The following is a 12,350-nucleotide window of genomic DNA, read 5'->3' on the forward strand; positions in this document are numbered from 1 at the left end:
GTGATCGTAGCCTGCTTCTGTTTTAATTGAATTTTGCTTTCTAGAGCAGGTATGTTTTTAGTAACAAAGTCATTCTGTTTGCATTTCTGTTTCAAATGAAACATTACTCATGGAAAAACTGGGAATATTTCAGAATACTTCCTAGAGGCAGATGAAGGCCACTGTGTTAGGAAAAGTTTAAGTATGTCTGTATCTACGCAGACCTTCCTAGGCCCAGGGAGTTAGGATTTCGCCTCAACTCTAGGGCGAAGCTGAGCTGTCTGTGAGTAGAAAGTTAGTTTTGGTCTCTATGCCCAGTTATTTCAAGACTTGTTCAGTGTTCACATTGCTGAGTTCAGTCTTTTTAGTTTGCATTTGGATATTTAAGACCAATATCAAGTCTTCAGTATCAGAATCTCCTCCTGATTCTGGGTTGGGCCAAGTGACAGCTGTGTATCAGGTCCAGTGTTTGTGTTGGGCAAAAGACTGCAATTATCCAATTTGTAGCTAGACAGATTACCTAAAATCACTTAATAAACTAAGTCATCTAATCTTTTTTTGGATCTGATGATCTGTCCTGTTTCATTTATGGTAGGTAGAATAATCCCCCCCAACCCCACCAAGAAATCTGGATCCTAATCCCTGAACCCATGACTGGGTGGGGCAGCATGGCAAAGGGAAATTAAGGTTGCAGATGAAATTAAGTTTTCTAATCAGCTGACCTTAGATGGAGAGATTGGCCTGGCTTCCCTGGGGGGTCCCAGTGTAATCCCAAGGGTTCTTAAACGTGGGAGAAGGAGGCAGCAGAGCCAGGGTCAGCCGATGCATGTGAGGAAGATGGCGGGCCATGGCTGACACAAGGATGGGCTAAGGGGCTATGAGCTGATGAAAGTGGCGCTTCTAGAAGATGCAGAAGGAAAAGTAGGGAAACAGACTCTCCCCTAGAGCCTCTGGATGGAGCATAGCCCCACCAACATCTTAGCTCAGGGAGACCCACATCAGGCTTCAGCAGATAGAACTGCAAGGAAATAAAGTGTGTTATTTTAAGCCACCAAGTTTGTGGTAATTTATTATGGCAGCAATAGAAAACGAGTGCCCTCTTCTGTGTATTGAAGTTACATTGCTGCAGATTTTTCAGTATCTTGGTTTAGTCTCAGTCATTCTGAGGTAACGAACCATAAGTTACAGTCTCTTTGGCTAAACCATTGCTTGGAATACTGTCCATGGAAATGTTGCAGGGTGGATGGAGGTGGATAGATGCTCTTGGCAATGGCACCTCAAGCTGCAGCGGGGCCATCGGTCTCTGTTTGTGGAACCCTGCGTTCCCCACGTCTGAGCTCCTCTGCAAACTCCACCTAACTGGAGGCAAGTGTCTGTAGCAGTGTCTCAGTCGGCTCAGTGCTGCTATCACAGAGTAGCTGAGAATGGGTAATTTATAATGATTTTATTTCTCATAGTCCTAGAGGCTATGAAGTCCAAGGTCAAGGCATCATCATAGGGTGAAGGCGAAAGGGCAAGAGACAAAAGGGACCAAACTTGTCCTTTTATAACCATCAGTCCCACCTGGGATGCAGAGCCATTGTGGCCGAATTGCCCCTTAATACTGAGGTGATGTCCTGGCGCAGTGGCTCACACCTGTAATCCCAGCACTTTGGGAGGCCGAGACGGGTGGATCACGAGGTCAGGAGATGGAGACCATCGTGGCTAACATGGTGAAACCCCATCTCTACTAAAAATACAAAAAATTAGCCGGGCGTGGTGATGGGTGCCTGTAGTCCCAGCTACTAGGCAGGCTGAGGCAGGAGAATGGCGTGAACCCGGGAGGCGGAGCTTACAGTGAGCTGAGGTCGTGCCACTGCACTCCAGCCTGGGCGACAAAGCGAGACTCCATCTCAAAAAAAAAAAAAAAAATACCGAGGTGATACTGCTACAACAGGAATTGGCTTTCATTGAATTATGGAAAACTGTGGAACTTAAGCCATAGCAGATATCGTCAGGCAGAGCTGCTGTGGATGAAGCTACCACAGAACTGGGCAAAAATGAGTCTGAGCACTGTGGGGAAGTGAAACCTGAAAGCAAATTCACGTCAGCCTGAGAACAGACCAGGAATCGGAAGGTACAGGGAGGTGTAACATGGTCTGCACATCAATTAAAGAAACGTTATTCTTTTTTTTTTTTTTTTTTTTTGAGACAGAGTCTCACTCTGTCACCCAGGCTGGAGTGCAGTGGCACGATCTCGGTTCACTGCAACCTCTGACACCTGGGTTCAAGCGATTCTCCTGCCTCAGTCTCCCGAGTAGCTAGGATTAGAGGCACCCACCATTGCACCCAGCTAATTTTTTATTTTTAGTAGAGATGGGGTTTTACCATGTTGGCCAGGCTGGTCTCGAACTCCTGACCTCAGGTGATCCACCTGCCTGAGCCTCCCAAAGTTCTGGGATTACAGGCATGAGCCACCATGACTGGCCAGAAATGTTATTCTTTTGACACATTCCCTAATTCTTGAAAAGCTTGAGATGGACTTGTGTCCACCATGGTTTGTACCACTACTAATCAGTTTAATAGCAACAAGGTGGCCGGGTGCAGGGGCTTAGGCCTGTAATCCCAGTGCTTAGAGAGGCTAAGGTAGGAGGACCACTTGAGGCCAGGAGTTTGAGACCAGCCTGGGCAACATAGTGAGACTCCGTCTCTACAAAAATAAAATAAAAATAAAAAAAATTAGCTGGACACAATGACACATGCTTGTAATCCCAGCTACTTGAAGCTGAGGTGGGAGGATCGCTTGAGCCCAGGAGTTTTAGGCAGCAGTGAGCTATGATCACTCCACTGCACTGCAGCCTGGGCAACAGAGTGAGACCCTGTCTCTAAAAAGAAAAAATAGCAACAGGTTTTACAATTGTTGAGAGAGGTCAGCTCTTGTTCAGAGAGCGCCTCAGAATCTAGGCCAAAGATCAGGGTTCTACTAGACAAAGAGAATGAGAAGGATACTTAGGGCAGAACCTGGATGCCCATGCCTACTGCCGCAGACTGGACTGAGGGGGTCTCCCATAGTCACAGACGTAAGCTTGTGGCTGCACCATGGGTGAACCTTGGAAACAGTGCTCAGGGAAAGAAGCCTGTCACAAAAGGCCACATGATATATGATTCCATTTATATGAAATGTCCAGGACAGGCTAATCCGTAGAGACAGAAAGAGGTGGGTGGTTGCCTAGGACTAGAGGGGCTCAGGGGGAGTAGGGAGTGGCTGCTGATGGGTGTGGAGTTTTGTTGTGGGATGGCAGACATGTTCTAAAGTGTGCCGTGGTTTTGGTCTCACAACTCTTTAGTATGCCAGAAACTATTGAACTGTGTAATTTAATTGGATGAATTGTATGGTGCATGAATTATTCTCAATAGAGCTGTTTAAAAAAAGTAGGCATGCAAGGTCACCATCTGATGGAAAGCTTAGCCAAAGTGGTATTGGGCTTTGATGAAAGCAGCTTCTGAGAGTATTTTAGAGGTGTTGACAGTACCTCCTTTCTGGCATGGAGGCTACTGTTCCATTTCCACCTTTTTTTCTGAAGCTTTTGGTTCTTGGTGTCGGTGTTAAATATTGGTTTATTGGTCAGTGACTCAGTGGTCTTATTAGACAGCTTCTGGTGTATGTGGAGGTTTCCATTTTTCCTTTTCTTGCTGTGAAGGTCCTTGTTCCTGCAGGGATCCTGGCCAGTTTGGTAACTGTGAGACTGAGGTGGCTTGAGTGCCATGGGAACAGCCACACTGGGAGGCCTTGCCACAGTCCTCTATGTGTCTTTTTTTGTTTTTGTTTTTGTTTTTTTTTGAAACAGGGTCTTACTCTGTTGCCCAGATCTCCTGCAACCTCTGCCTCTTGGGCTTAAGCAATCCTCCCACCTCAGCCTCCTGAGTGGCTAAGACTACAGGTGCATGGCACCACACCTGGCTAATTTATGCATTTTTTTGTAGAGATGGGGTTTTGCCACGTTGCCCAGGCTGATCTGTGTGTCTTTTTAAGTCCCATTCAGTACCATGTCTGTTGCTCACTTACAAGATTTATGATTCTTTTCAGTTTGTATCTTCATAAACTGAGAAAACAGAAATTGGCCTAACAGGGCCTCTAGGACATCCTTCAAGTGAGCCACAGTAGAGTCTGGTACAATGCTGAAATCTTCTCCTACTGCTGGGTGCCCTGTGCCACCCTGCAGGTGTGGCTCTTGCCCAGGTGTGTGTGCGGGTAGGGAGTTTCGTGCTGTAGGTACACAGGAGGTGCAGGATGTTGGTGCAGGTCAGCTTGTTTAGCAGTGGCAGGATCGGCTCTCAGGCTGGGGCTCCGGGAGCTGCTGCCTTGGGCAGCTGCTGCCCTGCAGTTGTCTTGGAGACCCCCCATAGCCAAAAGAGGTGACAGTGGTGCAGTGGTGACTCCCTTGTGGCTGCTGGAGTGCCCGAGGCCAGAGCCGCTTTCCCTGCTGCCCGTGCCATAGCCTCAGGGCCTGCCCGTCTCCAGTGTCCCCACTCATGCACCAGGGAGAAGAGGGGAGGCCGCCAGGAGCCAGTGGCTCAGCTCATGATTCACCAGGTGGAGGAGCCACCGCTGAGGACGCTGCTGGTTACCTCGATAGAGGTTAAAGCCCATGAAGATGGACAAGTCTATAATTTAACAAAGAGAAGAGAAAACAGCCTGTTACTCTGCAGAAAGTAACTCTTTGGCATGTGCACTGAAGGAATTACCTGTTACAGGAGTATAGCAGAGGGTGAGACCCTCTTGAGCTCGGCAGACCGTGGTGCCCATGCACCTGTGCTGGCAAGTGTAGCAGAGCAGGGCCAAGCGCCAGGGTGGGTGGGGCCGTCTGGCTGCAGTGTCGTGGGAAGAGTGGCTGGAAATGCAGATGGGAGCCAATCTCTGTAGGATGTTAAACTGGAGTACTCGGATGACCTGGGTTCCCTGCTCTGCAGGGTTACTAATACCTGCTAGAGGCTTGTTTTCAAGCCCTGAAAGATGGGTGTCAGTATTCCCATTTTACAGAAGAAACTGAGTCAGACCAAGTGGTTTACCCAAGGTCACATAGCTAGTAAATGGCACAGTTGGAATTTGAACCAGCCAGTGTTTCATCTGCTATATTATGCCATATTATGCTTGCGTTCTCTCTGAAAGGACAAAACTCTCACATGAAACAGTGAAGACACTCAATGTGGTGTTCACTATTAGGTTGAACCACATGCAGGTGCCATTTTTGTAGGTCAATGTGGTCAATTATCAGCAGTGTCCCATGGGTCAGCCTAATACAGCAGCAGCCGGGGTTCGGACAGGGAAACCTCTCTGCGCAGGAATGGTCAGTAGAGGTTTCATGGCGGAGCTGGGAATGGAGCAGGGCCTTGAAGGCTCTGTAGACTCTGGATGGATAGAAATGAGGTGGGAGAGGCTGGGTGCGGTGGCTCACGTCTGTAATCCCAGCACATTGAGAGTGCGAGGCGGGCAGATCACTTGAGGTCAGGAATTCAAGACTAGCCTCACCAACATGGTGAAACCCCGTCTCTACTAAAAATACAAAAATTTGCCAGGTGTGGTTGCGCATGCCTGTAATCCCAGCTACTCAGGAGGCTGAGGCACAAGAATCACTTGAACACGGGAGGTGGAGTTTGCAGTGAGCTGAGATTGTGCCAGTGCACTTCAGCCTGGGCGACAGAGCAAGACTCCATCTCAAACAAAAAAAAAGAGAGAGAAAGAAATGAGGCTGGAGAGGTTGGGTGAGAGGTGGAGTGGTAAGGAGACAGCCCAAAGGGCAGGTGCTATGTGGCTGTCGATCAGGGTGTACATGTGACCTCGGAGCACCAGGAGGTGATTGCAGGTAACGCTTGGGGCCTGGAGACCCCTCCCATGCAGCAGACAGGGTGGGATTTGGCCTGCAGCTTGCTCTGCTGGTCCCCACTGTGCTGTTTCTGTAGGAAACAGGTGAGCAGATTGCCATCAAGCAGTGCCGGCAGGAGCTCAGCCCCCGGAACCGAGAGCGGTGGTGCCTGGAGATCCAGATCATGAGAAGGTGAGGGCCTCGCGCACAGGGACCCAAGGGAAAGCTGGAGCAGCAGCCCCCGGTGTGTCTAGAAAGGAGAGTCTAGCTGGGCGCGGTGGCTCACGCCTGTAATCCTAGCACTTTGGAAGGCCAAGGCGGGCGGATCACGAGGTCAGGAGATTGAGACCATCCTGGCTAACACGGTGAAACCCCGTCTCTACTAAAAATACAAAAAATTAGCCAGGCATGGGTGGGCGCCTGTAGTCCCAGCTACAGAGAACACCAGGGAAGGGGGAAGGGCGTGCTGCACACTCTGTTGGGATTACTCCAATGACAAGGAAACCCCGTCTCTACTAAAAATACAAAAAATTAGCCAGGCATGGTGGCGGGCGCTGTAGTCTCAACCACTCGGGTGGCTGAGGCAGGAGAATGGCGTGAACCCAGGAGGCGGAGCTTGCAGTGAGCCGAGATCAAGCCACTGCACTCCAGCCTGGGCAACAGAGCGAGACTCCGTCTAGAAAAAAGAGAAGAGAGTCTTAAATATCTGCCCCTCCATCAGGGCGCCAGCCTGGCAGTCTCCACGGTGACTCTGCTGCTTCTAAAGACACCAGAGGAAGAGCAGCTAAAGTCCACACTGGGCCTTGTCAAGGGCTGTTCATCAATTTCATTGTATTAAATAAGTTAACACAGTTATCACAGTGACTTTTCTTTTGTCAGCAAAAAAAGCCTTCTTTCCTCCTATATTTCCAGTTCCAAGGTGGTATGTGACCGTTCTCTGCTGTCATGCTGTCGCTGACATTTATTCCTCTAGTGTGGAGACGGGGCTGTCCATCTGCCTGGTGGCTGCTGACCACCTAGCTAGTGAGGCGTGAGGTGGGCTCCGAAAGAGCCAGTGAGGAGGACACCAAGCAGGGGCTCCTCTGCCAGCCTCTTAAAAAGAGGAGGTGCCATTTGGTTATGTCATGGTTCCATTTGGTTACATGAGTTCCTTCTCAGACCCTTCTCTTTGTGTCCACCTTGGGGTGATGTGTGTGCATGAACCAACCTGCCGAAAATTAAACAGACAAAAGAAAAAAAATATGAAAACAAAAAGAGCAGGCACCACCTTGTTTGCCTGCTTGCGTGTGTGACACATCCTCCCCGTGTGGAGGGCATGAGATTGGAAGGACCTCGTAGGAGCAGTTTGGCAGCACGATGAGGACTTGGGATGTGGCACGCACAAAAAACTGAAGTTACACGCAGTGTGCCCTCAGGGTCTGAGTTCTGGTGCTGTGAGTGGGGCTGGGTGAGCGCCACTGACCCAGGCATTGCAGTTGGCCACCCGTCCTGGGCTCTGTCTTCCTCTGTTTCAAAGCCCTGGGTTATCCTGGGCCTTTGTTGCTGAGACCTGGTGGGGGTGGTGGGGATGGGTCTGGGCAGGAGCCTGGGTCTGCTCTCATCGGTTTTCCTCCTCCTAGGCTGACCCACCCCAATGTGGTGGCTGCCCGAGATGTCCCTGAGGGGATGCAGAACTTGGCGCCCAATGACCTGCCCCTGCTGGCCATGGAGTACTGCCAAGGAGGAGATCTCCGGAAGGTGAGGCTCCCACGGCTGCCAGGTGCACAGCCTGTCTGGGCAGGTGGGACACCAGGAAGAGGGATGGGGAGACCTTTCACTTCTGTCATCATCAGGAAGCTTGGGGAGCCCCAGTGACTCCAGCAGGGCTGCTTTGCCTCTCAGATCCTCTGTTCCCTGCCTACCTGGGGCTGGTGTGTGTGTGAGTCAGAGGCGCTTCCGAGAACACCAGGGAAGGGGTAAGGGCGTGCTGCACACTCTGCTGGGATTACTCCAATGACAAGGAAAACTCATCACAGGTCTGGGCGTGGGGAAGGACTGGGCGAGTTCCAAAACAAATGCTTCCTCCCTGGGCATGTTAGGGCCACGTTAGGCCTTTGTTGCCAGCGCCACTGCTCTCCTTATTAGGAGGGATTTTATTCCAGAGATGGGACAGCACCACACACGGGGGCAGGGAGCATAGCAGAGAGGGAGCAGGATTCATGATCAGAGAGCCGGGCCAGGGCTGCAGACCCGCCCCAATCCATCCGATCCACCTGACCCACCTGGACTCATCTGTGGGGCTCTATTCTCCACCTTCTCACCACACCACCTCCTCTTCCCTAGAATGTTCACTTCTGGTGGGTGGATGGCAGCCCCTCCTGGTCTCAGGGGCAGTTGGGTGCCCTCCTCCCCATTTTTCCCTATGACAGTACCACACAGCCTGCTAGTACATGTTACCTCATTCGATTTCCAAAAGCTCACACATGGGTGCACAGGTATGGTTCCCACATGATGGGTGGATATCATGGGCCAGAGAGGTTGGGCCTCACACAGCTGTAGCAGCAGAGCCTGGGTCCCAGCCCACACAGACCCAGCTGCAGGCCACCTCTCCATCTCTGAGGCTGAATAAGGCCATATAACATTATGAAAACTGGAAGCTCTGAACAAAATAATTTTTTTTTTTTTGAGACAAGAGTCTCGCTGTATTGCCCAGGCTGGAGTGCAGTGGCGTGATCTCGTCTCACTGTAACCTCCATCTCCTGGGTCCAAGCGATTCTCCTGCCTCACCCTCCCGAGTAGCTGGGATTATAGGCGCCCGCCCCCACACCTGGCTAATTTTTGTATTTTTAGTAGAGGCAGGGTTTCGCCACATCAGCCAGGCTGGTCTCGAACTCCTGACTTCAAATGATCACCCACCTCAGGCTCCCAAAGTGCTGGGATTACAGGTGTGAGCCACTGCGCCCAGCCAACAACAATTTTTATTTTAATTGAAAAAGAGGTCGGTTGCTCTGCGAGTGCACCTCTTCACTCCAGAAGGGTCACAATAGTGGGGGCGGGAGCCCAGGCGTTTATTCCTGTTCAGTGGCCATTCCCAGACACACTTCAGGTGCTGTTCTCACTGTTCCTCCAGGCCCTTGTGCCTCTTAAAAAAAATTTTTTTTTTTCCACTTTGGAAAGCTGAGACAGGAGGATAGCTTGAGGCCAGGAGTTTGAGACCAGCCTGGGCAACATACCAAGGCCCTGTCTCCTCAAAAAATAAAAAATGAAAAATTAGCCAGGTGTGGTGGTGTGCGCTTGTGGTCCCTACTACTTTGGAGGCTGGGGTGGGAGGATGGCTTAAGCCTGGGAGGTTGAGGCTACGGTGAGCTATGATTGTGCCACTGCATGCCAGCCTGGGTGACAGAGCAAGACTCAGTCTCAAGAAAAAAGATAATCCTGTCTCAGAAGAAAGAGACAGATAAATAAAATAAAAGGAAACTTTCCATGGGGCTTGGCGTGCTGGAGTGGCTCTCCCTGGAGATAGGCATGTCCTGGGAGTGGCACTCACAGCAGGATATGAACACAGCCCTTGGCATGACCCACAATGAGAGATGGGGGAACTCAACAGCACTTCGATTTTCTCCTTATTTTTCTAACCTTTGACAGTCACCCATTACTAACTGCAGCTGTGTAGAGATAAAGCCATGTTGTAGTCAAGTGGAGACTTCTCAGAGGGCAGTCTGGAAGTAGGTGGGATGTGGCCAGATTACAGAGGGCTCTGAAGTGAGGCAGAGGCTTTTAGACTTGGTCTTTTAGGTGGCAAAGAGCCAACGAGCCAGGGAAGAAGAGATCGAAAGTTTAACATGACTGGCCTGGCGTGGGTTGCAGGATGATTGAGGGGGAGGCAGGAAGAGCTCGCATCCTAAGGGACCCCTGTCCTTGCTGTCACCCAGCGGGGTTGGGGGAGGACACTGTTGCCCAGTGTCTTGTTATGTGTTGTTGCCTTTGTTCCCTCTAAAAAGTTCAAATCTATAATATACCCGTGGGCACGGAGAGGCAGGCTTGGCCAGCACATGGGGACATGTAAGAGTTGATGTTAAAAGTCTACGTGCTGGGTACGTAAACAGATGAGTGTTTATGAATATGACGTGAATTCCGACGGTGAGGCTCAGATGGGAAGCTCCTCTCTCCGCCCTCCTCGGAGGCCAGCTCCCAGCAGCACACGGAGCCTCTTGACAGTCGAGGGGGCCAGGAAGGCAGGGGATTAAGGGCTTGGGCTTGAGTTTCAGATTGACCTGGCGCCGCATTCCAGCACTGCCCTCTCACAGCTGTGTGAGCTGACAGGTATCCGACCGTGTAACCTCAGTTTCCTCCTCCAACACGGGGATTCCACCTGTACTTACTCAGTGGTGGTGGTTAGTATTAAATGAGGTCACGCAGGGAAGGCTTTGCTGAGCTAATCTGTGCAGAGCTCTTCCAGCCCCTGGCACGTAGTAAGTGCTCAGTAACTGTTCTCTACTGTTACCATCACCCACATGGCTAGGAGATGGCAGGGCGGTGGTCGGAGGGTGGTTTCCAGTCATGCCCTCCCAGCCTGGCCCGTCTCTAGGACTCTCATGCACAGAGAATTCCTATTTCCTGTGCTTAGACTTCAGCCTGCCTTGCTCAGAACTGCAGCAGCTGGTGAGAATCAAACTTTACTCACCCCAGAGGCCCCTTGCTGTGAGGATGTGAGAGCCCTGGGGTGGTCAGGACTGCTTCCTCTTCCTCCTCCTCCTCCGGCCAATCCCTGCTAGTTCTGCAGCCCTGGCTTCCTCAAAAGCAGGTCCCCTAAAGACCAGGGCCCAGGGTCAGCACTCTGGTCACATGGGCTGGTAAGAGACGTGTGGATTTCCGGTGGTTTGTGACCACCAGCTCTGATGCTGCTTCTCACTTTCTTGACAGTACCTGAACCAGTTTGAGAACTGCTGTGGTCTGCGGGAAGGTGCCATCCTCACCTTGCTGAGTGACATTGGTAAATCCCAGTCCCGGAAGTCAGGCCGTGTCCTTCAGGGAGAGTGTGGTGCCCCTGTGAGTCCCTGCGGAGCCCTGCAGGCAGACACTTCAATCCTTTGGTCTCGGTGGAAGGGGAATGGGAGCCTGGGGAGGGGGGACCCTGGTGGAGTAGGGAGGTCAACAAGGAGTCAGCCAGACAGATGCTGAACTCAAATAGGTTTCCCTTCCTTCCTGATTAACTCATCAGGTGAATTATGATGTATAGGGAAAACAGATTTCCTTTCCCATTATAAAGCTCCCCTCCCTCCTTTCCTGGAATGGCCGGCGCTGGAATAAGTTGTCACTCGAATGAGTTTTGTCCCTTGGCAGTGAATTTTTCCGCTCCCACGTAGGCAGTTCTTTGCCAATGAGAGGCGTAGGAAAAACTGTCCTTGTTTAATCAAGGTACTGTTGGCGTCCCCAGATGAGGGCATCTGCGGCACCCTCTGAGAAGGCCAAGCTGGCCATTCATGGAGAAGAGTGACCTCAGCCTGCAGCAGTCAGTGGAGCCTCCTAGACCCTGGCGCTCACTCAGGAGGGGTCTGAGGGCTGGGTGCTAAAGGTCAGCACCTGGCCCCAGCCTGGGGAGACAGGGAGAGGGACTTGCTCAGAGCTTTTTGTTTTTTTTTTTAAATAATCTCCAGGGTTGTTGGTGCAAGTTGATAGTTGGGGTCTAAGGTTTAGAGTTATCAGAATTTATCTTTGACTCTTTGCCTCCAGATTTGGAGAATGATGCCATTTTCATCCCTCCCCTACCTCAACCTTTCAAAGCTGTATACATTTTTTCTTTTTGTTTGCTCAAGTTTTTTTGGAAAATTGTCAAATATATAGAAAAGTTAAAAGAGTAGTACAGCAAAACTCACATACCGTTCCCCTCGGTTCACCAGATGTTAACATTCTCCCTCATTTGTAAAGCTGTCTTCTCTAAGCCAGGGCCTGGAAGGGTTGATGGTCCAACACTGTCTTGCTAGTGTGGGTCTGGTCTCTTCCTGACTGCTGCTTTTGACAGAGGAGAAGCAAGAAGGAAAGGAAGGGGAAAAGTCAAGCAATGACATATTTAAGGTTAAGATCCAAATAGTCTGACACAGAAAATGCCCATCTTGCTCTGTGCTGTGCTGTGTCTTCGTCCCTTTGGGTGGAGTTCACATGGAGGATACGTTGACATTACATCAGTTTTATTTGACTCGAATGAGCACCCAGTGCTAGCCCAAGGGACCCCCTGCACATGGCCCGCATGAGTCTCTTCTGTCTACCTAGAGCATAATCCATCAGTTAGAAATTCCACTTGTTTTCTTGACACCCTGACCCAAGGCTCACCCATCCATGTTTTGCTTGGAGGCTTACTTGATTGTATTTTTTACCTCAGTGGCCAGATTCTTCATTTGTTCTCTGTTGAATTGGGTTGAAGGCAGGTTAGCAGGTTGGGGAGTATTCTCTTGCTTTTCTTGGGTGATTTTTATTTTGTTTCTCTTTGGTTAAAGCTTTGTCAAGTTATTTTTTTTTGGATGTTTTTCTCTCAGATATTTTTCTTTCACT

General features: G+C 50.4%; 2 protein-coding genes across 10 annotated transcripts in view; one reads left to right on the plus strand and one right to left on the minus strand.

Annotated features, from left to right (window-relative positions):
- Positions 1 to 12,350, minus strand: part of PLAT (plasminogen activator, tissue type) — a 507,407-nt gene that overhangs the window by 107,713 nt on the left and 387,344 nt on the right. The gene's annotated exons all lie outside the window — the stretch shown is intronic.
- Positions 1 to 12,350, plus strand: part of IKBKB (inhibitor of nuclear factor kappa B kinase subunit beta) — a 60,860-nt gene that overhangs the window by 11,437 nt on the left and 37,073 nt on the right. For 5 of the 9 annotated variants that reach the window (XM_008976912.5, XM_034966007.3, XM_034966010.3 and 2 more), the window contains exons 3-5: positions 5,920 to 6,014; positions 7,442 to 7,559; positions 10,725 to 10,794. The exons of 2 other annotated variants lie outside the window; for them this stretch is intronic. In XM_008976912.5, coding sequence (XP_008975160.1) covers positions 5,920 to 6,014; positions 7,442 to 7,559; positions 10,725 to 10,794 — 283 coding nt within the window. The remainder of the gene's footprint in view (positions 1 to 5,919; positions 6,015 to 7,441; positions 7,560 to 10,724; positions 10,795 to 12,350) is intronic. 2 more of the 9 variants (XM_034966008.3, XM_057303000.2) reach the window with 1 other exon arrangement.

Source organism: Pan paniscus, chromosome 7, assembly GCF_029289425.2.
Source record: "Pan paniscus chromosome 7, NHGRI_mPanPan1-v2.0_pri, whole genome shotgun sequence".
NCBI lineage: Eukaryota > Metazoa > Chordata > Mammalia > Primates > Hominidae > Pan > Pan paniscus.